Below are 25,494 nucleotides of genomic sequence, written 5' to 3' on the forward strand. Positions count from 1 at the left end.
AATCTGGAGTTTTTTTGAAACTTAAAAACATGGTTGTATAACTGTGAAATAGAACAGATTTTCAAAATTTCTATACCTCAAATTACAAACTATCTTGCATGTAGCTTTTACTTGGACTTGGTCGTTCAGAAAAGTGTAACAAAATGACCTTCCATGTGTAAGTAGTTGCATAAGAGAAACCCCTTTAAGAATAATAGATAAAAGGAATTATCATATTAAGTTACACCTGAGGAATGTACTTTATGTGCTGTATTTATAAGAAAAGCAATGGGCCAGCCAGAAACAGTGCATCAGTCCATATTGTGGAGTGTTGTTTAAAACTAATAGAGCCATATTCATCCATTAATGAATGATGACTAAGACATCTCTCCAGAGGGGAATCTCTTTAGAGGGGAGATGAATGACTACTCAGTTCTTTTTAAGGGACCTTGGAAATCTAGACTCTTCAGTCTTCTCCATCCATCAACACTTTCAGTACCTGCTTTCTCAAGAGTCTTTTGCATTCATTTACTTGGATGAAGATTGCATTCTTTCAGACTTTGAGGAAGTGACTTAGATCATGGGTTTTGAGTTCAATCTGAGCCCTGAAACTCATTAGCAAGTTACTTATTCCCCCAAAGTCTCAGTTTCCTCAGCTATAAAATGGACATAACAATAGCTTGTTTCACAAAATTGTTTGATGTAAATGAGATAATTCAGGACTTGACATATAAAAGTATCCAATAAAGGTTACTACTACTACTACAACTGACTCAAGTATTCATTTGCATTTGCTTTGAATGTCTTTATCTAATTAAAACTCTGCTTTAAGTGAACTCATTATACTAGTCTAACTCTGTATTTTTCCCATTTGCCAAGTAAGCTGCCAGCAAAAGCTCCCAACAAAATTTACCGATTTCATGAAATCAAAGTGATGCAAAAGTTACTCCAAATGTAATTAGAGAAAACTTAATCATTAAACCAACACTGAGAACAATCTGCATTATTTCAAGGCTTGAAACAATGGAAGTCTCTTCTGTTGTTTTTCAGTCTAAATGTAAGACAAATGAAAAAACCGTGCCCTTATGGGTGTGTGTACTACACATACACAAATATATACAAACATATCTACAGACATATAGATATATATATACCTATACCTATAAATGAAGATACACACACACACATGCACACACACAATAGCAACAATTTTAAACATCTACTGGGAAATACTTTGCTAAAAAAAATAGAGTAAAATGAAGACCTGGCTTCTTTCCACGTTCACAGTATTCTGGTGACTCAGAGGGTTCACTCCTAATGAAATCAGGAATATGCAAGTACTACCTTTGAATGTACTATGTATAACAATGCTATATATAGATATTTTCAAAAGCCCATTAATAAAATATCCTCAATGGATTTCAATAATTTTCCTCTTTGCAGACAAGGTCTACTTCCATAACACTACTGTACACATTCTTCAGGCCTGCAATATAAAATCCCTACCTTTCTTGGAAGCGCAGCTGGCTTCTTCCCTACTTCAAAACCTCTGGAGTCTCCAGCCATTCCTCTTTCCTAAAGCAATCCCCTTCACAACTTTGGTTTCAGTGCTGCCACAGCGAACTTTCATTCCATTGAAATCAACAGACATGAGAACAACTAGGGACCCACGTAGCCAACAGTCAAGGAGATCCATTGGCTACCAGAACATGATGGGTCAGAAATATTTTAGAAAAAAAAGAAAAGAGGCAAACTTGCTTTTCCTCTTTAAGTGTTTTTTATTTAAAAATCCAGTAAAAGGTTGCAACAAAATGAGCCCTGGATTATTTCCTAGGGTTGCTAAATACAAGTCTCTCCATTTCTAAGGCTGAAGAATGATGTATTTCTGATCCTGCTATTGTTGGCTTGGATTTAAATTGTTTTCTATCATCAGTCAGGCAAGGATGACTCCAAGTAACTAAATAACTCCAGCAGTAGCAGTAGCAACAATAATAACAAGCCCTGGGCTAAGAGTTAGGAGCTTGGGATTCTGCTCTGTGGTTTACCATTGTCTCTAGGATGTTAGGCACAATTACTTCCCGCTCTGAGCCTCCCTTTTCCTTGCTATAAAAAAAGGAGGTGAACTTGAATATATCAGAAATTAATTCTAAATATATTTATTTTAATCTTATAGGACAATCATGGAAAACATATTTTTTAAAAAGGTAATTGCAGTTCGTTAAAGAGGTTGCATTCTATAACAGCCCATCGTATGCATTTTTTTCACATACAGGTGGAGACAGGTGCTTTGAAGACTGGCAAAATTTAGAGAATAGGTTCTCACATTCTGTCCAGAAGGACTCATATTCTTAATGAAATCTCTTTTGTTCTGCTTGACAAAATATATTCACTCAATATCTTTATGAAAATGAATTAGGAAATCTGAGTTAAAAATTGATATATTAATGTTTGATAAAATATATTTCAGTGTGAGATGACTACTCAGTCATCCTGTGGTAAAACTTTCAGAGTAGAGGAAGAGGATAAAATTAATAAAATCCTGCCTGTCTAAATTCATTATAGACTAACATTATCCTTTGCCATTTTACCAATGACAGAACATACAAATCAGGAGGTGGTTGAATTACCTTCTGCTTCCTGATGAATCTTTCTTTAAGAATGTGAGCATTTAATCAGAAGTGACAAGTTTCTGATCTAATGTTACATATGGGAGGTGTATACACATGTGAAGTCAAGGTTTCCCCCCTTACGCAGAAAGACAAACAATTGTTTTTAGATGGGTCAGCTACAACTGAGAACGTAAGAAAGTCATTCCTTCCATAAGAACTGTCCTAACAAAATCAGTAGGAGTATATACCCTGAGCCATTTCTTCAACTGAGACTATAAATTACAACAAGACAACTATAAGATTATAAATTGTGTCACAAATAATTTTGCCTATTTCTCATTAAAATAAGAAGTAAATTTTAAATAATAGTCCTGCATTTGATAGCCACAACCAAATAGTCCATCTTATATAAAAACCATAAGCCATATCCTATATTGGATCAAGAAATATATTTTAAATATGTCCTATCATGGATGAAGAATGATGGTGAGGAGGGTTTTATTGACGTGACAAACATGCTTACTATACATTCATCGTTAATTTAAAAAGATAAAAAATTGTATATATAAGATGAATGTTTTCATAATAAACTACATATATACATTTTTAAAAGAAAAATACTTTAAAGGCATATACAGCAAGACCAAGGTGGTGGTTATCTCTGTGTGGTAGGATTGGGGTACTTTTATTTTCATAAGAACTATAGTTTCTAAATAGTCAATAAGAAACATGGATTATTTCATGATTCAACGAAGATTTTACTGTGTTTGTTGAAGAGTTTTCAATGTGATTAAGTATGATGTAATATTAATGACTTGGCATAAATAATATACAGCCAACTTATATTTAGATTCTAAGTTTTAATGAAAATGTGCACTGTTATGCTCACAAAAACATGTCATCAATTGGTAATTCAAGTTGACTGCTCTTTTGTGTACCTGAATGTTATGATATTTTTGATTTCTTAATAAATCAGGGTTTTCTTCAAGGAGATAAATACAGTTTCTTGAGCAATTGAAATATTTTAAATACCGTTTTATGCATAATAAGATGGAAGTGCTAAAAGGATATATGTCATACATTAACAAAGTCACAGAATTAATGGGCTTAGGGAAGCTAGAATAAACATTTAGCAATCATTTAAATGAGTGATCAGAAGAATCACTAATTTTGGACAAGAATGCAGGTGTTCTGATTTCCTGTCCATTGTAATTATTCATTAGTTTTTGAAACCCAATAAATATCCTATTTTAAGTGAATAATAGTCTGAATTATACCTATGTGACCTTCTTTATGATGAGCATGTCAACACCAGATTAAATCTGATTTTTACCTGCTTGCGCTTCAGCTGAGTTCATTGATAGAATTCTGCTTTCTATTTAATATTTGGGTGATGGGCTCAACAGAAGCACAAACCCCAGCATTGCCCAATATACTTCAAGTATACAAACCTGCACTTGTACCTCCTGAACCTAAAATATATATTTTTTTTAATTCTAGGCCAAGCACAGAAGATCAGACCTGTAATCCTAGCACTTTGGGAAGCCGAGGCAGGTGGATGGCTTGAGCCCAGGAGTTCAAGAACAGCCTGGGTAACAAGGCGAAACCTCACCTCTACAAAAATGATACAAGAAATACCCAGGTGTGATGGCACATGCCTGTAGGTCCAGCTACTCAGGAGGCTGAGGTGGGAGAATTACTTGGGCCCAGGAAGCAGAGGTTGCTGTGAGTCGAGATTGCATCATTGCACTTTAGCCTGGGTGACAGAGTGAGACACTGTCTCACACACAAAAAAATTTCTGTATTTTCTATATCATTTTTCTTTAAACTATTCTGAAAATGATCTAATTGGGTCAATGTTATTTTGGAATAGACCATATTTCAGTCTGTTTTAAATATCTGCTTTTTAAATCGCTAGGATTTCTTCTGCCTAGTCAACTGGAATGTCTTTTGTTGCCACATCTACAGCTAAGCTACTCCCAAGAAAACATTCTTCCCCATATCTAGCCATATCTCTTGATGGAAATCTCTAAAGAGTTTGGTAAATTACAGGAAGTATTTAATTTTATAATTAGATTGTCCTGAATTATCAACAGTGACCAAGAGTGAAGGTGAGTGGTATCTTGTGATTGTCTGTGTCCCACAAATTCATGAGCTGAACCTAATTTCCAATGTAATGGTAGTGGGAGAAAGAGCCTTTGGGGAGAAGATTAGGTCTTGAGGGCAGGATCTAATGGGATTAGTGCCCATAGTTTGCCTTGCTGCTTTCACCTGGTGAGGACACAGTGAGAAGGTATCATCTATGAATCAGGAAACCGGCCCTCATCAGACACCATATCTGCTGGTGACTTCATTTTGGACTTCCCAGCCTGCAGAACTGTGAGAAATAATTTTCTGCTGTTTACAAAGCCTCCCAGTTTATGGTATTTTATTATAGTGCCCAAATCAACTAAGACAGTGAGGATTTTGTATTCAAGACTTTCAATATTCTTTGGTCACAAACTGCAATTTTAAGCTTTTTTAATAAAAAAAAGAAGCACTTGGCCTAGCATAGTGGCTCATGCCTGTAATCCTAGCACACTGGGAGGTCGGGGTGGGCAGATCATTTGAAATCAGGAGTTGAAGACCAGCCTGGCCAACATGTTGAAACTCTGTCTCTACTAAAAATACAAATAATTAGCCAGGTGTGGTGGTGAGCACCTGTAATCCTAGTTACTCGGGAGGCTGGGGCAGGAGAATTGCTTGAACCCGGGAGGCAGAGGTTGCAGTGAGCCGAGATTGCACTACTGCACTCCAGCCTTGGAGACAGAGTGAGATTCCAAAAAAAAAAAAAAAAGCACTATTCATAACTTAATTATTCCTGAAATTCCTGAAGCTCTTCAAATAAAGTTAAGAAAATGGAGGAGTGCTAAGACATGATGAGAAGAAAAGGAGAGGCTTGGTTTAGGAAGAACCACACAACACATTATTAAATGAAAATTATTGAAGGCATGCTACAACTGAGGCACTTGCCTTGGGGATTGAGGGTCTCGGTTAAGAGTTGTCATGACCACCTGGGTCCCATGCCAGGCATCTAATTTCCTCACTTGTGATCTCAAACTGACAAATGCAATGGCTGCAGATACCTGGTTCCTCTACAAGTTTGCGTCCTCAACACTGTTTGACAATCCTTTGAATTTTCTTTAGCAGTTTTCTTTTGCATTCTAGACATGCCTGGCCTAGGTTTTTCCCATTCCTTTCAATGCACTTGCTCAGTCCCACTCTTTCTGTTCTACACAAAGAAACCAGTGTCTTACTTCACAGAACAATGAAAAGATAACTAGTGTAAAGTTCTATAATTTCCCATCCATGCTTCCATTTATTTATTAAATATTAAGTGGTACTGAGCACTTACTATCCACCAATTACTGTGCTACTCCAACTATATGATTTAATTTTTTATTCTCATAGATTATATATTATTTTACACTGATTGATCACTGACTCAAAGAATGACTGGGTAGAAAATATTGATAGCATCTAATTCACCCCTCTTCCTATGAATGAGGACAATAAAACCTGGAAAATATGCTTAAGGTTCAATGAGAAGCCACCGACAAAAGTCCAAATTAAAACCCAACTTCCATTATCATTACTCTTTGTTAAGGAAATTGGTTGGATTGCCCATTTGGGTCCATTTATCTATCTGCAAAGCATTAGAAATCTGTTCCCAGAGCCCCTGGAATGATTTTCATACTGAAAAGCAAAGGAATAACTAAGAGTATGCTGCAATCGTGTGCTTTTAGAGATGGGAAAACAGAGATCCAATAAGGATGAAAACTGTTAGAACTTAGTCTATAAAAAAAGGGTCCATATTTCTAAATCTTCATCTCATCTCCTGAAATCCTCAAGACCACTATAACTTAATGCAAGCTTGCTGAGCAGCTGGTGTGCATGCTTAAATTTCTTGCTAACCAAGCACAAAATATGAGCATGAGTAGACTTAGAGCTCTTGTGCACCATCAGAAGCAGTGGGCATGCTTTTGCAGAAAGAAAATTTGACAAGAGTGGTAGCAAGGTTCTGGCTGACGAGCTTTGAGCACCCCTCTCCGGATAATGGATCAGCCTGGCTATCCGTGATCATGGATCTCACCCACTGAGCCACACATCCTCTGAGATGAGATGACCACCTCTTCTGACACAGGTACTCAAAGGATGTGTTCATAGAAGATTCTCTACACACGAGAGATGGGAACTATCATCCCATGGCTGCAGACCTTTTAAATGTTGAGTGGTATTTCCCAGATAATAGAACAAAAGGTCCCTAGGCCTCTGAAACATGAAATTTTGTTCCCCAATTTTTTTTTTTTTTTTTTGAGACAGGGTACGGCTCTGTCATCCAGGCTGTAGCGCAGTGGCATGAATTCGCTCATTGCAACATCCGCCTCCTGGGCTCAAGCCATCCTCCCACCTCAGCCTCCTCCAGAGAAGCAGGAACTACAGGCACATGCCACCACACCCAGCTAATTTTCATATGTTTTGCAGAGACAGGGTTTTGCTATTTTGCCCAGGCTGGTCCTGAACTCCTGAGGTCAAGCAATCTGCCCACCTCAGCCTCCCAAAGTGCTGAGATTACAGGCATGCCCAGACCCAAATTTTATTATGAAGACATTCAAACAGACAAGTTGAAAGAACAATACAATGAACACTTACATACCTACTGTTAAATTCAATAAGCATTGATATTTTGCAATACTTCTTTCTCTATCTTTATTATGTTTTAATACCTGAAGATTTCACTGAAGAAAACCTATGAAAGAAACTTACTCAGATACTGTAAATGACTGTCCCTCCTTTAACCTACCCCACCAATCTTTGTTTGTCTTAATGGGAAAGAAGTTTAAGCCCTTAGATTTTGCCTTAAACTCACAAGACATTCAGCTTACAGGCTTAGTTCTACCCAATTTCTTGGTCACTGCCTTGATATTTAAAGTTTTTCTTGTGCCAGCTTCCCATATCCACATCTTCATGGTTGCCCTTCAATATGTCTTACCCAGACTAGTAAATTTTGCCACTGCCAAATTATTTACAAAGATCTTGCCTGTGCCTCAGAAATCCAGACAGCAAAATTCCCTACTAAACTGGAACCAGTGTGAACCACAGGACCTAATAATGCACCTTTCATAGAAGACTCAGGCAGGTTGTTCATTAGGGCCTTATTTTTATCAGTCCAGAATAAAGCCTGTACTTATGGACTAATAAAAGTTGTTTCCATCTAAACACTTTTTTATCTTTTTTGTTCCCTGCATGCTCTCAGGTGATTCCTAGTATTCTTTATTTCCATCTTGCCAGTACATAAGCAGGACAGAAGAGTGAAGATCAACGTCTTTACCTTCAGATAACTAAGCTCTTCTGCAGAGCAGCTGTGTAATTTTGTCAGCAAGTTCCCTCATTTCTTCATGTAAGACGGAGAAAATGATGGTACCCATTTTGCTGGGCTAAAGTTAATATTAATAATATAATATATGTAAAGTTTTGGCACTGTGACAAGTACATGCTAAGTCTCTTAATGAGTACTAGCTACTGATATTAATATTATTACTATTTTAAGTGTCATTTCAATGCAGACCTATGGAATACAGACACAAACTTCTCACTACATTGTCAGCAATAGAAAATTACTGGCTGGGGGTGGGTAAGTAGCAGGAGGGGCAAAGTATTGTAGAATCAACTGTAACAATAGAATAATATATTTTAGCATTATATAAAATGGAGCTAGAAATTAAATAGAATAAAAGCTAACTTTAACTGAATTCCTTTTACCTATCTATTGCAAATGAACCTCCTTGAGTTGAGAAAGATCTGATATGCATAAATTTCTCTCTAAGGAATAAATTGTTCTACTATTTGCCCATTGAAACTGGAATTGGACATTTATATATTTCCTGATGAATGTTCTTATTAATCTTCTCTTCACAATTAACAATACAGCTGAGAGAACAATCACCATTCATGAGCCCTCTCCGTGGGGAAGTGTTAATTCTATGTATGTTAGATGTGTTCAGGAACCTGCATATTTTTTAATAGCCCTTGATGGAAGTGGGAATGGGAGAATGATTATTTTCCAATGACATGAATTAAAGGTACAGCAATAGTGTCCCGGTGATCTTAATGATAAGAATAACTTGTCGTCATTTTTGTTTGATTAATGACTTAATGATATAAAGAAGCCAATTTATCATCTATAATATTGATTTACCCCTTTTCCCTCTCAATTCTTTTTTTTTTTTTTTTTTTGAGATGGAGTCTCGCCATGTCACCCAGGCTGGAGTGCAGTGGCGCGATCTCGGCTCACTACAAGCTCCGCCTCCCAGGTTCACACCATTCTCCTGCCTCAGCCTCCCGAGTAGCTGGGACTACAGGCCCCCGCCACTACGCCCAGCAATTTTTTTTTAATTTTTAGTAGAGACAGGCTTTCACCGTGTTAGTCAGGATGGTCTTGATCTCCTGACCTCATGATCCGCCCGTTTTGGCCTCCAAAAGTGCTGGGATTACATGTGTGAGCCACTGCGCTCAGCCCCCTTTTCCTCTCAATTCTAAAGGCATTCTGATTTTGCTGTCCACTCAACTTTGCCTACATGCATTTATGAATTCATCCTCAACTTTTATTGCACTGCTATTTACAGTGTAGGTGCTTAGTCAGTATTGGGTATACAAAGGAGAATATGACATGTCCTGTGCCCTAAAAATAGGTATTCTGGAGAAACAGGAAGAGCGCAGGGTGATTTCTGCATTATTTCTGTGAAGATGAAGTGATATGATGGACAAAATGCATCCAGCACTGGGTCTGCTCTGGGTAACTTATCATTTCTAAGTCTCCTGCCTTCTTCTAGATTCTTACCTCCCTCCATGCTTAACTTTTAAAAAATATTAAACTACAGTCTTTTTTCATTCCCTATTCTCCACTGCACACATGGTCACCCTCTCATCAAGGTCTCTCTGATACTGTATGTTTTGTAGTTGATTCCAAGTAATAATTTTAGTATCATGTATCCGCTGAACACAATTCTTTCCATTAGTACTTTCGAAGTCCACCACTTCAGTAGAATCTTTTCAGACTTTGCCAGTCAACTTACCTTCTCTCTCTTCTATTTCCTTCTTTTCTGAGGCATGTATGTGAGCAGTGCCTGTATCTAACTCATTTGTCTACCACCAGTGCTTGCCACAGAGTACAAATGTGCTCTCATTCTGCCTCTCTTATCCCTCCCTCCCTTGAAGGCCAAATGCCTTTTTCTCAACAAATGTCATAAACAAAACAGCTGAGTCTAAGGATCTAAGATAAAGTATCAGTCAGGAGTACTGAACAAAGCAGAAAATAAAAATGAGATAGAATAGACAAGAAATATGTGGAATTGGAGGCATCCTGTTGAGGGCTTTGGCTCTGAACTTGGAACAGGGTTTATGTACCATCTCCAGAGATTACTTTCTTTGTAATCTTTGGTAAATTGCATCAGCCTCTGTTTCTTCATTTGAAAACAAAGACAATAGCAGTTCCTAATGTATGAAGTTGTTGTAAGGGTTAACTATAATAATGCATGAAAGCACTTAGCTCAATGTCTGACCCATAACAAGTGTTCAATACATGAATATTATTGTTATTATTATCACCATTATGAGAAGGTAACCACATATTCATGTAACACAGAATAAATTAGGCAACTGAAAATCTGAGTTTAGAATTTCTTCCACTCTAATGAAGAGAAATCCTTTATATTATAGTGTTTTCAGAGAAAGATATATTTTTTCTTCTTTTTTTCTAGAAAACCATCTTTTAATATGAAACCATGCTTTCAGTACAGAATAAACTTTAAAAGAAAAACTATCTTATTCTATAAATTATCCTCACCCAGATATCAGAGTATCACAGTTATTTCCTGACATAGAGGTATATTTGAGTATACATTTCCCATTAATAAACATGAGATGACTACTTTATTTATTTGCAAGTCTGATTGCTCCCTGGAAGGTAAGAGGTCACAATAAGCTTTCTCATCATCAGAGGGCCATGATCCCGTTGAGGCAGCTCAGAAGCAATTTACAAAACACAGCATCTCCCATATTCAAACAATTATTTGGCATTCACAATGTTTTTGAATTTTAAAGAAACTCTATGTCTCAGCTATTTTGATATTGTTTATCCCTAGTCCTTAAAGAAAGCAGCTTTAGGATCAGCAGCTGATATTGGAAGATAATTCAGAAAAATGTAGTCTTAGCTGAGGTTAAGTTCCTTTGTAAGCATGCTACCTTAAGCTCTCAAATGTCTAGTGGATAGGAGGCTTAACTGTTTCTTAGTAGAATTGAAGAAAGATAAGGAAAATAGCACAATATTTCCATCCAATGAAAATTAACAGCTATTTTGTTCAGGAAAAGTTATATTTTGAATTGGGGACAACAGACCTGAGTCCATAAAGGACGGTGCCATCAGGATGCAGGCGAATCATGCGGTTCTTAACAGTCACTCCGTGCACAAATGACTTCTTATCGTTCAGGAAATAGGTATCAGGCACCCAGAGCTGGTCTGCCACTCTGTTGTCCAGAGTCAAGTTTAAAGGTATTACATTATAGGACAGCCTCTTATCTCTCCAGGCTTGTTGAAAGTACATTGTCAAGGTATAATCCTGTAAATGTGAGAAAAAAAAACATGGTTAGTTTACACCCAGACAGATCTGGGGGATAAGCAAACATCTCAGTATTAATAAGAAAATGAATTTATTTTTAATTTATTTTTATTTTTTTGAGACAGGGTCTCACTCTGTCACCCAGGCTGGAGTGCACTGGCGCGATCTCGGCTCAATGCAGCCTCCCTCTCCCAGGTTCAAGCAATTCTCCTGCCTCAGCCTTCCAAGTAGCTGAGATTACAGGCATGTGCCATCGCACCCAGCTCTTTTTTTGTATTTTTAGTAGAGTTGGGGTTTCACCATGTTGGACAGGCTGGTCTCGAACTATTGACCTCAGGTAATCTGGCTGCCACGGCCTCCCAAAGTGCTGGGATTACAGGCATGAGCCACCACAACCGGCCAAGAAAACAAATTTATATACATATATATATATGTATATATATATATGTGTGTGTGTGTGTGTGTGTGTATGTATGGCCACAAATACAAACATATACTGTTCACATATAGAGGCAAATACTAATTTATTAAACCCATTCTTACCCAGTACCTGGCATGGGCCAGGCACAGTGGTGGGCACTATGAATACAGAAGTGAAGAGAATATATTCACATGAAATTTATGAAATATTTCTGAGGAAGAAAGATATTAAGGGATAATTACCTAATGATTAATTTGTGCTTCCCAAAGTGGAGTACACGGGACTCTTAGGTGAGATATAAACACAATTTTAAAAATAGTTATGTATTTGTTTCTATGTATACTAAAAAAATTAACTAGCACATCCAAACCTAAGAATCCATCAATTCATTCTTCCATTCATTCATTCATTAAATATATAATTTGTATCTAGTATTTGACAGGAACCATTGAGGTGCTGAGATGAAAGTGGTAAACAAGACAGATTAAATGCCTGCTCTCAGGAAATTTAAAAACAAAGCATAGATAAATCAACAGAATCATGTAAAATTATGCTACATTTTATGAGGCACATAAATCAAGGTGCGAAATATCTAACTGGAATGGTGACAAAAAGCTTTTCTTGGGAGTTGGCATTGTGCAGAGAGCAGAGAAGGAGCCCAAACCACTGGCTCTTGGGAAAAGAACATGCTGAGCAGAGGGGAATCTGTAGAGGCCCTAAGATAAATAGACAGGCTTGACATGTTTGAAGAATCAGTAAGACCTGCTCGTTTGAGCCAGTGATACATAGGGAGAGTAGAAACACAGCAGTCAAGAAAATTAGCCCCATGAAATTTTAGAAGGGTATGCATATTTAAAATAGATTGTTACAAAGTGGCTAACTTATTATGGTAGTAATTGTAAGAGTTTGTAAATGAGAATCCTAATCAGTCTAGTCTGATCAAGGTGGGTTTTCCAGAAAAGGCGACATGCACACTGAGGCTAATGTAAGCTTCTCAGCTATCTAAACAATATTAATTCAGTCAGTTTATCATGAGAATTTTAATCCCAGCCTTACGGACAAGTAGGCTGGGCTGCAACTTTTAGAAACAGTGGGCTGGCTCCTGTAATGTGAGCATTGCTCTTGGGGTCCCAATTCTACCATTTCTCAATTCTGTTTCTAGGACGTAAATATACATAACTTCTTTTAGTTTCAGTTCCATTAAATATAAATGGGGCTTTTAATACATGCCTGATCTAATCAGAAGGTTATTATGAAAATTAAATGTACAACTCAAATGCAATTTGTAAACTACAAAAAGCTATATACTATGAATGAAGCATTTATAAGTGACATATTTTATCCATTAGAAGCCTATGGGTACAATGTAATTGCTCTCTCACCCTCATCTGAATGACTAAGTGAAGGTCCAAATATTCATTTGAAAAGCATAATTACAATTCTATTTTAAAATCAGTTCACAATGCCCTACTTGAGGGTTTTTTAAAAACTAGAATCATGTATTAATTATCTCTGCAACCTGAGAGGCTAGAGCAGTGCCCAGGGCTCAAATAACAAATGAATGAAATAATATATGTCCAGTAAGCTATGCCTAGTGGATTTCTGCACAAATCTGCATAATTTTGTGTATAAGACACATACTTAAATTTCAGTAAAATCTTGCATTTTTCTAACCTTTGTTGAGATTTATACATCTTAATTGGGTTATATTATTTTAAAATATGACTCATATTATCTGCTCTAACACCGAACAGTTTTCATAGGAACAACGTAACTCGTTGTAAAAAATATTTAAATATTTTCTGTGGCTTAGAAAACACACACATTTTGACCTCACTCAGAAATTAGTGTAGGACCCTCCAATTTTACCACCAAACTTCTATCCTATCAAAAGACATATTAATATCCTAAATGTGTATCAAATAGTTGTCGGTGAAATTCGCTTTAACGGATTACTCTGGTTAGCATTCTGGACTGTTCTGCAGCACTCTGCTTTAGTGAAGAATTAGTTTGAGGATCTCTAGAGGAGCATGTTAATTTACAATAGAAGCAAGATGAACATTCATGAATTATATAACTAGAAAACAGTAAAAGGATCAGATATATATTTTTGTGTGTGCCTATGTTACAAATAACCTAAAAACAGGACATAAAAAATAAAACATGCAATTAATATTGTGCTGGAAAGAACGCATTTAGTGATTTCCAATTCTTGAAATGGAAAATTTGACTATTATCTCTACAAGAGGAGAAAGCTACTTACACTTCTTTCATAAGCCCTCTTGAGAGTTAGGAGAAATAATACCGTTTGGAAGGTGCTGAAGTTTACAAATCAGCTGAGATGTGTTTGGACACAGGAAACTATCTTATCTTTTGGACTAAATAAATGTTAAGATTGTGAGACCCTGCATTACATGCTAATTTCTGTTATTTGTCAGCAAGGCAGTGCCTGCTAAAAAATGCTCCCAGACAGGCCCTGGTGATTCTGCAAACTGTCACATCAATTTTGATTTCATTTATTTTCAAATACACATCATGACACTGTCAAGAAAGGAAGAAGCTCCTGATTCGAACTCAATGTTAGTGCGCATAAAAAGAAAGCATGGTCCTGTTTTCTACCCTTTCCCCTAGGCTCCTATCCACCTGAGATAAATCCTTTGCACTTTAATATTACAAGGCTATCCTTCACATTTGACAACTCCACCTTTGGGAACTTGTCTCAGAGTTGGTTTATTCAAACTGAAAAACCCCAAATAAACCACTTCTGGGTGCTCCTTGATCCACGTTATCACCACCCGAGAAGGATTTACATAATTAAAACTAAAGCCAATTGATTTTCAATACCAAACAAGATAAAGTAAACCCATTGCAGGTTATTTCTTCCACGAATTACAACTAAAAATTCTGGACGAAATAAAACCACAACTACCTGATGACTATGCAAAGTAGAAAGACTGAGGAAATAATCAAAGTGTGAGAAATACTACTATAAGAGTGAGTTTCTCGATTATTTTTCTTCTTCCTCTTGTACTCCTTAAAGTAGCATGCATGTACACACACACCACACACACACACACACACACCTGCAGCCAAAAGTATAAAGACCTCAATAAACAGAGAGAGATATTTCTGGACTCACAAAGTGAATATTGTTAAGATGTTGATACTCCCTAAATTGGTCTACAGATGAAATGCTATCTCATTTAATCTCAAATGTTATTCACTTCATTTCAAACCCTATCAGGATTTTTTTTGTAGATGTTGACAAGGTGATTCCAAATATATATATATATATATATATATATATGAAAGAGAATAGCCAAAACAGTTTTGAAAGAGAAAAAACAATGCTGAAAGACTCACACAATCTGATATCAGGACTTACTATACTGATTTAAATACTTACTAATACTACCACTGTGTGGTAGTATTGATAGAAACATAGGGTCTAAAACAGAAGAGTATAAAAGTAAACCCATGCACCAATATGTTCAATTGATTTCTGACAATGGTACAAAGACAGTAGACTGGAGAAAGCATAATCTTATTGTATAACAAAAGGTTTGGATCAAATGGAACTTCCATATACAAGTAGACAAATGGATACGTAGATTAAAAAATTTGACCCATACTTCACATTGTATATAAAATTTAATTCCAGATATGTCATCGACTTAAGTGTAAAATGTAATGCTATAAAACCTTAAGAGAAAAACAGAAGAAATTCTCTGACTTTTGCTTCAGCAAAGACTTCTTAGATACAAACCTAAAAGTATAAGCAATAAAACAAAAAAATGATAAATTGGACCTCAACAGAATTTAAGGTTTTTTTTCCTTTAGGAATGACACTATTAAGGGAGGGAAAATATAAACTACAGACTGGAAGAACATATTTGCAAATCACATATCTGACAAACAACTTATATCCATAAATATAAGCATATAATAATTCTCAAAATTCAAACAGTCTAACAAAGATAAGCAAAAGATGTGAGCAGACACTTAACCAAAGATACAAATATAGTAAATAAGTTTATAAAATGATGCTCAACATGACTAGTCATTATGGAAAACAAATTAAAAAACACAATGAGATGCTACCACACACTCATTAAAAAAGTGCAAATAAAAATATCAAAAAACAACTGACAATTCCGAGTGCTGGTGAGAAGGTACACCCAAAGTCTCATACATTGCAAATGGAAATACAAAACTGTCAGCCATGTGGGAAGCAGTTTGACAATTTATTATAATGTTAACATACATTTGACGCAGAACCTAGCAATCCCACTCCTTTGTGCAATTGTTTACAGCAGTTTCATTTTAATTGCCAGAAGTGGAAGCCATCTGAATGTTCTTCAGCCAATATAGGGATAGACAAATTGGAATGCATCCCTGAAACAGAATACTACTCAGCAATAAAAAGGAACCAACTTATTGATATAAGCAATATCATTAATGGTTTTCAAATACAGAAAGCTAAGTGAAAGAAGCCAGATTCAAAAGGATACATATTGTATCATTCCATTTGTATGACATGAAAAAGGTGAAACTATAGAGATGAAGAACAGATGAACGGTCCCCTGGGGTTCAAGATGGGGGAGCAGTTGACCTCAAAGGGCAAGCATGAGACTGATTTTGGGTAATAGAACTGTTCTGCTTCTTAATAGCAGTGGTGGTGTTAGGACTTTAGGCATTTGTCAAAACTCAGAACTGTATACCAAAGCGAGTGCATTTTTCTGTATGCAAATAAAAAATAAATCTTTCAATTGCTTTCAAAAAAGCATAGTCTCTGGGGTCAGACACACCTAGGTCCTCATCCCAGTATGTTTATGTTCCTCTGATGTGACCTTGAGGGAATCCTTTCAAATCTCTGAGCCTGTTTCCAAGTCAAAAGAACAACTATAGCTAATTAACATAGGAACGGGGGAAACAAAAGATATCTGACATCTGGAGGGAAAAAAAAAGGTAGAGTTATGCTACAGATTAAGTCTCCTTCATGAATACACAGGGACATAGGGCTCCACCAGGACAGGCTGACAAGGCCACCATAATGGTTATAGGCTCTCTATTCTGAAATTGTACAACAATGCACTTAGAGTAGGTGGTTTCAAAGGCCATTTCTAGGGATGAAATAATTCCATTCTAGAAAATCCTCTGCTGACCTTATATTCAAACTCATGTTGTCATTTAAAAATCTTCTATATGTCTAAACACTTTTTGTTTTTGCTTTTATTGTCTTTATAGTTTGTTTTCTGTTGCCAAGATTTAAACCTTTCTTGTCTCTCTGGCTCAGTGTCTAAAAAATACATACTGTAAAACATGTGTCTGTGTTTCTTATCTTTTTTAAGTTTATTGTTTTGTAAAGTGACTATTCATCCTCATTGAACATTTTTTTATTTGGACATTTACTTCTTGTTATAGGATATTTAAATATACACAATACACACACACATACATATACATCATATGTTATTGTCTTTTACATTCGTTTTAACTTTATAGTTTGAAACAAAAACTAGTACAGAGTTTCTGCATAGTTTTTACATTGCTTTCTCTAAGACTAACATTTTGCAAAGCCATAAAGTAATATAGAACCAGGAAATTGACATATATAATAATATTAACTACAGACCTTATTACACTATCTCTCATATCAATAATGCCCTTTTTCTGTTCAAGGATCCAACCCAAGAACCACCTTACACTTAATACTTATGCTTCTTAACCTTCAACCTGTGACAGTTCCTCAATGTTTCCATGTCTTTGATGGGTAGCGGTAAGTTTTTTTTGTTGTTGTTGAATGTCTTTCAGTTTGGATTTGCTTGGTGTGTGCTTATGATTAGATTGAGATTATAGCATTTGGGTCAGTGTATCACTTAAGCAATATTGTATCCATCATATAAAGTGTACATATAAAGTGTACATAATGTCAAAATGACATTCTGGAAAATTCCTGGTCATCTTAATCTTGAATCGTTGGTTAAGGTAGCATCTGCTGGGCTTCCGCACTGTGAAGCACTATTATCCTTTGTAATAAACAAATATCTTTGGTAGATATTTTAGGATTATTGAAAGTAATAACATATTTACACTGATATCTATAACCACTGCATTTTTGTGGGGTATTTTTGCATGCTTTCTAAATTTCTCTTCACTCATCTAAACCTGAATCAACATATTCATTCAATGACAATTTTTAAGTACTAATAAGACAAACCAAAAAAAAGGAAACACCAACATCAGCCATTGAAAGAATTTTATCATTAGAAAGTGAGAAGTATCCCCTTGAGAATCACTTTCCATTTACCCTCATTTTCCATGCCAGTGGCATTGTTCTGGCCACTTGAAGCTATAGAACTGCATTCTGGATGTGTGGTGCAGCATCTCCCCTTGTCTCAAGCCTGCAGGTTGCATGTGAGTGGCCTCTATCCCCACCTGGACTTTAATGACTATTCAACCATGAGCTTCGGCCCTCCCCTTCCCCTTCATTTATCTTCATTTATATGGTTTCCAATATGCATTTTTTTCTGTAGAGACTTCAACATTTATTATCTATGGAGTTTTTCCTCTTTTCTTTTAAAGCATGGCTATGTATATGGGGAAATGGTCAATAAAATTATGTCTTTTTCCCTACCATTTCTCTATTTGACAATAAGATAGCAGGGTAAGGGGTTGGTTTCACATGTATTTGGTCTGCCAGTTAAAGACATAAAGACACCTAACAGCTTATTTTTTAATCATCAGAGTTTAAAGTTTATTTTCATCAGTGATAAGGTATAGTCTGTTTAATTTGCTTTGTCCATTAGAACTACACTTTCTAAGTTTTGAAAATTACCATTACTGAATTAAAATCTTGAGCTTTGGTGATTAAACTTGCTTGTTGAGTTCTTCTAGATAACAGCTTTGTCTCCAAAATTAGATGGTTTCAGAGAAATCACTCTCTCTGCTATCAGGCTTTTGTAATTTTAAACGACAAAATATTTAACTTCATCTTAATTACCGCTTGTTGAAAGAACAACTGTGTCTAATATACCATCATTTGTTATTTTCCTTCACTTACGCTATATCAAAGTTGAGGTTTTGAGCTGAGGATCTGACCTTCTGTCTTTCATAAGACACGGCTAATGTTTTTAAGGTAGTAAAAATCTGTGATTTGGAAACTACAAGAGCAAGTGTTATTTAATTTAAATGTAATACAAGTTTCATGTGAATAAAACTCCACAATTGTTCAGCATAGCATATTTGTAGCTTTTACTATCATTCTGGGTAGAATGTTTTAACTTTAGGCATTTTAGAAAAGTATTTCAGTTTTTTTGTCAGTATTTCCACTTTTCAAAAATATGACACAACAGGACTGATTTCCAAAGATTGGAATACCAAACTATTTTCACAATTAAAAACTTATTTTTTTCCACTTCATGGGAGAAAATACATCTGATGTGTAAATTATTACCTGAATAATACCAAAATGAGGCCTAAGTTATATAGTATGTACATTCTCAACATCATAGGCTGTGAGAGTAAAGATTCCATCTTGGTTATGTGTATAAAGTCAATATTTCCGGTAAATGGTAGAAACTACAATTGCCTCTTACGTGGTATAAATTTCCTGTTGGATACATGGGAATATGTACAGAGATTTCTAAAATGTGCATATTCTTTGCTCTGATCTTTGCATTTGCATGCTTTGGAATATTTATAGAAAATAATTCAGCAGCAAGTTTTGACAGCTTTATTTCCAAATATTGTCACAAGTCTATTACATCTGTCTCCAATACAAACAATCTAGTTTAAGGCACTATTATTTACGAGTTCCTGTAATGCCATTGTTACTATCTCCTTGAGGCTAACCCTTGCTCCTACAGTGTAGCAGAAATGTAAAGCAAATCATGTCTTTTCCTTGCTTAAGATGGTCTAAAAGCATTTTATTGCACTTAGAATAAAATCCAAGCTTATTACGATGGCCTTTAAGGCCTATGTAACCTGGATTCTGCCTACCTCCTTGATCTCACTACCTATTCCCTCTTCCTTTCCCTGAACTCCACTTACTAAGCCCATCCACACTGGCCGGTTCTGTTTTGCAAATACTTCAAGTTCCTTCAGACTTCGTCTTAACAACTGACTGAAAACCTAACTGACAGGCTATGTCCCCAAGCATGGTTGGTTCCTTCCTGGGACTCAGAGCTCAACTCAAAGCTCAAACCTCCTTGGTGGGGTTTTCCCTTCCTCTCAGTCCTAACAATCTCTGTCACATCCCTCATTTTTATAATGTTCACAGTACTTACCATATTTTTTCAGTTAATAACATTCATTTATTTGTCTCCTCATGTATTTTCATGTCGCCCAACTAGAAGGTAAGTTCCATGAAAGTAAGAAGCTTTCTTAGCTTATTCACTGATGTACCCCTATGCCTAAAACAGAGCTTAGAACATAGTAGCAATAAAAAACCCCCCAAATTATTAAAAGATATGAAAGCATGAATGAAAGACACCACATGGACCTTAAGACCCCCAAAAAACTTACTGTTATATTAGCAATAAAATAAAAATTAGTAAAAACCTAACTGTTCATCAATATAAAATTGTGTATATGAAACATAGTACAAATATATAACGAAACACATACAGTCATACATATTATACAAATATTTATGACATGAACAGATGTTATTACTATAACATCTTATTATATTATTAGATCTTATTATATTATTAGATCTTATCTTTTTGAGAAGACTACAAAACAATATGCACAATATATCCCAATTTGGGAAACATACATATAGATCGAGAAAATGTGTCCAAAAATATTTCTAATATTAATAGTAGTATCTCTGTGTGATGATATGTCAAGTGATTTTCAATTATTTTTGTTAATCTGTGTTTTTTTAGGTGTATCATTTCTATAACAAAACTAAACAAGTAATTACTTGTTGAGTTAAATTATAAAACTAGTATCTAACATTACAAATATGTCTTTATGCATATTTCAGAGGTTGGTATGAAGAGAAAGAAAATTTACTCATAGTCACAAATAAATGAGAAGTCTCTACCTTTAGGCTTGTTATTAACAAAGCATAAATTTCTTTTATATTGAAAAGGAGTTCATTTAGAATCACACAAAAAGTAAGAGCACCAATTGTTCCACCATTTTTCCTTTTCCAGGGAAGCAAACGCTTAAGCCATCATTGATCAGTGAAATCACTACTATGTTTCCTCTTATACACCAAAAAAAAAAAACAAAACAAAAAACAAAAAGAAAACAACAACAACAAAAAAGGCAACCTAACTTCAGTCTTCTTCACCTCACCAGGAAATGTTATTTCATTTTTAAGGTAAAGACTTCATATCTGCTTCATGTCTAATACTCAGAGGAGATGGAAACATTATTCACACATACACATACACATACAGCTGTTCACTTAAGTCTAATGGCACCCTCTGTACTGCAATGGAAGTTCAAGTCAAAGGATTCTTCTGCAAAAGCTTTCAAAGAAACCCTATGGCCATGAAGTACAAGCTCCTTACAAAGCTCTTCACAATCTGTTCTACTCACTTCACCTTTCTTCATCTCTATTTTCTCATCCAAAGTTAACAATCTGAGATAGAAAGGATTGATCCCTGTTTAGGAGTTTCAGACATCCTATGCATCTCTGACACTACACTTACCTTCAACGAATCACTTTCCTGATCTTTTGCTTGAATTAAACTTTTCTATCTCTCTTGATACATCTTTTCTTTCCTTTCATGTTTTTTTTTTTAATCATGGAGAATTGCTGCCCCTCTTTTCTGTCTATCCAAACCCTGCCTATCTTTCAAACTTCCATGAGGATCCTTCCACTTCCCCTACACATCAACATTCATCCTCTGAGCCTTCTAATGCATGTTCTGTGGTAAGCCGAACACTACTGAATTGAACGGTTATTTAGATGAGGGGAATAATCTCCACAACTAAACTACACAATAGCCCCCACTTTATCCATGACGGACATGTATTAAGACCCCCATTGGATGTCTGAAGCCACAGATAGTGCAGAACTCTATGTATACTATGATTTTTCCTATGTAAACATACCCAAGATAAGTTTAAATTATAAATCTGGCACAGTAAGGAATTAACAACAACAATAATAAAATAGAACAACTATAACAATATGCCAGAAGCTTTTCTCTTGAGCTGTAGGGCTATCATTAAGTAAAATAAGGGTCACTTGAACACAAGTAATGTGATACTGTGACAGCTGATCTGCTAACCAAGAATGCTACTGAGTGATGAACAGGCAGATAACACAGACAGCACGGAGCTGCTGGACAAAGGGATGGTTCACTTTCTAGGTGGGACAGAGCGGGATGGCGAGAGATTTCATCACACTTCTCTGAACGGCACTCAATTTAAAGTTTATGAATTGTTTATTTCTATAATTTTCCATTTAATATTTTCGGACAGTGGTTGACCACCGGTAACTGAAACCATGGAAATAGAAACCTGAGATAAGGGGAAACTACCATACTATGCTCCCGAAGTCAGAAACCATGTCATCATTTCTTGGTTAAGTGATCCAGGCGTCTTATCTTTAACACAGGTGACCCTTCATGAGTATTTCTTCATGGATACACTAAAGCTTGTTCATGCTTCCTGCATGGGTTTTAAATGTTGATTTTAAAATCCTCTTTAGTCATCATTATTCCTGAATCACCCAAGGAATTTGTTCTCTCCACCCACTGGCATTTGAGAGCTAGGTTTCATTTTTTCTCTTTCTTACCTGTTTCAAACACCCTCAGAGCTACTGGTGATCTCTCAGTGTTTCATAGCTGCTCCAGTTCTACCAACCAAGGTCCCAGAGCTGGGAATAAGGATTTCTGAAGGACATAGTTTATCTATCAAAAGCAAACGAAACTCAGAGAGGAATGCAAGTATTCCCATAAAGCTGTTTCCACACTCCTAGTTCTTTAAAATGCTCCATCTTCCACATCTGAGCCAACAAATTGCAGATCCAATTATAGGTCATGGTAATATTTCCTCATTCTCAACCTCCTAAACTAGAATGTAATGGAGTAAAACTCAGCTCCCCCTTAATAGAAGGCATCACGCCAGATGTTCAATTGCAGCATTTTGGAAGAAGCACATGGTAGCAGCCCTGACTAATTGCTAGAGACACATTCAGGACATGGAAGCTGCACCTAAGATCACCCATAAGGGAAATCTAAGTTCAGAAGTGACTAATTATTTTCTTGTATGTGAAACACAAATGCACATGGTCCAGGCAATCAGTTTTTCCACTATGTTGCTTAGTTCATTTTACATCTTATCATAGACCTACCTTCTAGGTGATAACGGGACTGGTTCTAAGGATTGCTAAAATAATCCAGCCCTATAACTGGCTATCTCTGACCCTTATCTTAATATGTAAAATTCCTAGCAGAGGACTCAGTTCACCTTGAGATAATCAACATTAAAAGTGTACTTTGTGTATATGATTTATTCGCTATCAATTTGTGCTTTTTATTGCCCTATAAATTTATCTCAAATTGCTTTAGAGTATTTTATCTTCTAATTAGTCTGTACCCAATGTTAATACTTAACATTGTCCCTAGGTTCTTGCTTTTTGCATGCATTATTTCATTAATCATCACAATAGCACTATAAGTTATATATTAGATTAACCACTTAACTAGCTGCTGTGAGACCTTTGGCATGCTACTTAACCTTCCCGAGACACCATGTTTCATAAAACAAGAGAGATCACAGTTTCTATGAGTAAATAAATTCACCCAAAGAAAGTGATTAGCAGAATGCCTGGCTCAGATTAAATCTACAAATGTTTGTTATTATTATTAATGTTTATTATTATTAATCTCATTATTTCCATTTTCCAAGTGACACATCTGAGACACATAAAGGCAAGTGATAATTCCAATATCACTCAGTCAATAATTTTCTAAGACCTGCCTGGTTTGGTTGTGGGATTCTCTGACCATTAGCCCGTGTTCTTAGTACTATACTAAGCTGCCTCTGGAACACCCATCTTACTGCCAGTTTTGATTCTGACCCATCCTTCGCCAACATTGCTTCTATTACCCTCCACCTTCCCTCCAAAACACACACACACATACACGCACACACACACATGCATACGCACACGTGCACACACACACACACACACACAGTCATATACTAGAACTATTTGGGACATACATAAAATAAATTATTTCTCGGGTGGGGGTGGGGAGATGAATGTCAGTCCCTGAGAATTCTGTGTGATTTGAACACTGAAGTTGTGCAGGTATACACGTGCTCCTAAACACACACAATTTTACACAAAAGGTAATTACATAAACTTTGTGTTAAATTATTAAAGCATCCCTAGTTTTGGCAGAGGGTGTACTTTAGCACTGAGGGGCCTAAAGTAATTAGAGGGATGTACGGTGCTACCTGTAATAATGTGCTCATTCAGAAATAATTCAACTGGAGAAATATGTCCAACAAACTAAAACATGCTCAGCATAAATTCATACCATCAGGAAGATTCTTTTCAGCAGAATGGTGACAATTATTACTTAACACTTGGGTTGAACCACTAAAAATTAACTTTTTTTTCAGTTAAAAAAGGTGTGACTTTTACCAATTTCATGTGGTTCAACATGGACATAGTAGAGAATATAAGCGTAAAGTTATTAAATTTATTTGACTATGATTAAGAATTTCAGATTCTAAATAATTAGCAACACTCACACAGCCTAATTTATCAAGTTATCAAGCCTAATTTTGAAAAATGAAAAGCTTATTATTTTTATATTGAGTTTTTTAGATGGCTCTGTAATTTGTGTTCAGAATAAGATGGAAATTCAGATTATGCCCTAATGCTTAGAGGATTTTCCAAATTCTCTATTAAACATTTTGCCTTGATAAAGCAATGATAGTAAAGCTATGTAGATTGTATCCGTTTGAATGCAACCATCCCATAGAGAAACTCAGCAGATTTTTCTAAGTAATACAATGATAGCCATTTATATAACTAACTTATTACAAAATGCTGAAGTTGGGCAGTAGGCCATGATCCAAGATGTGGAAAAAGTGTAAGTAAGGTGGCAGGTTCCGGGAATATAAAGCATTAAAGACAACATTGTACTTACCTCGAGGAGGAAAAAAATACAAGAACAAACTTCCTACCAAGAGCATAGGAACACAAATTGACGATTTCATTTGTTTCATGTGTAAGACACCAAGTGGGAGTAATTTTGTTTAAAGGAAAAAGAACATTAGAATAAGGGTTTGATCTCACTTAAAAATTAAATTGAATTTTGTTGCTTGATTTGGTGGATTCTTAGGAACAAAAATAGCATCCTCTGCCTCTCTCCTGCTGCTCTTACCCAGATTGTATGAATACATTTTTATCATTAATAGAAAAATCCTATTTGAATATCATCAGCCACTGTTAGACCCAACAAGCTCTCCAGCCATGTTAAAGGTGCTAAGTGGCACCTCAGTATTTGCTGACTTTTTAAGATGTAGAGTCAAGTAAAATTTGCTGTCTCCATTACAGACTAGGAAATGTGCTAAGGGCTGAATGGATCTTGGTCTAAGACAACCAGAACCCCTGTTTTCACCAGACATCAGTCTGGTAGAAGAGAAAAAGTATAAACAAGGAAACAAATATCAGAAAACAGAAAGTGTAGATGAAGAAGTAACCTCTGAGGAGGTGGATATTTGAGTAGAGAGGTGAATGTGTAGAAAAGCCCAGCCATGCAAAGCTATGAAGAAAGTCCCAAGCCCAGGAAACAGCCAGTGCCAAGGCCCTAGAGCAGGGATGGATTGGGAAGAGACC

General features: G+C 36.0%; 1 protein-coding gene across 5 annotated transcripts in view; it reads right to left on the bottom strand.

The window, feature by feature from the left end:
• Positions 1-25,494, bottom strand: part of GABRB2 (gamma-aminobutyric acid type A receptor subunit beta2) — a 260,076-nt gene that overhangs the window by 160,024 nt on the left and 74,558 nt on the right. For all 5 annotated transcript variants that reach the window (XM_063811655.1, XM_016954152.4, XM_054684759.1 and 2 more), the window contains exon 5: positions 11,025-11,245. In XM_063811655.1, the coding sequence (XP_063667725.1) occupies positions 11,025-11,245 (221 nt within the window). The remainder of the gene's footprint in view (positions 1-11,024; positions 11,246-25,494) is intronic.

This window comes from Pan troglodytes, chromosome 4 (assembly GCF_028858775.2).
Source record: "Pan troglodytes isolate AG18354 chromosome 4, NHGRI_mPanTro3-v2.0_pri, whole genome shotgun sequence".
Taxonomy (NCBI): domain Eukaryota; kingdom Metazoa; phylum Chordata; class Mammalia; order Primates; family Hominidae; genus Pan; species Pan troglodytes.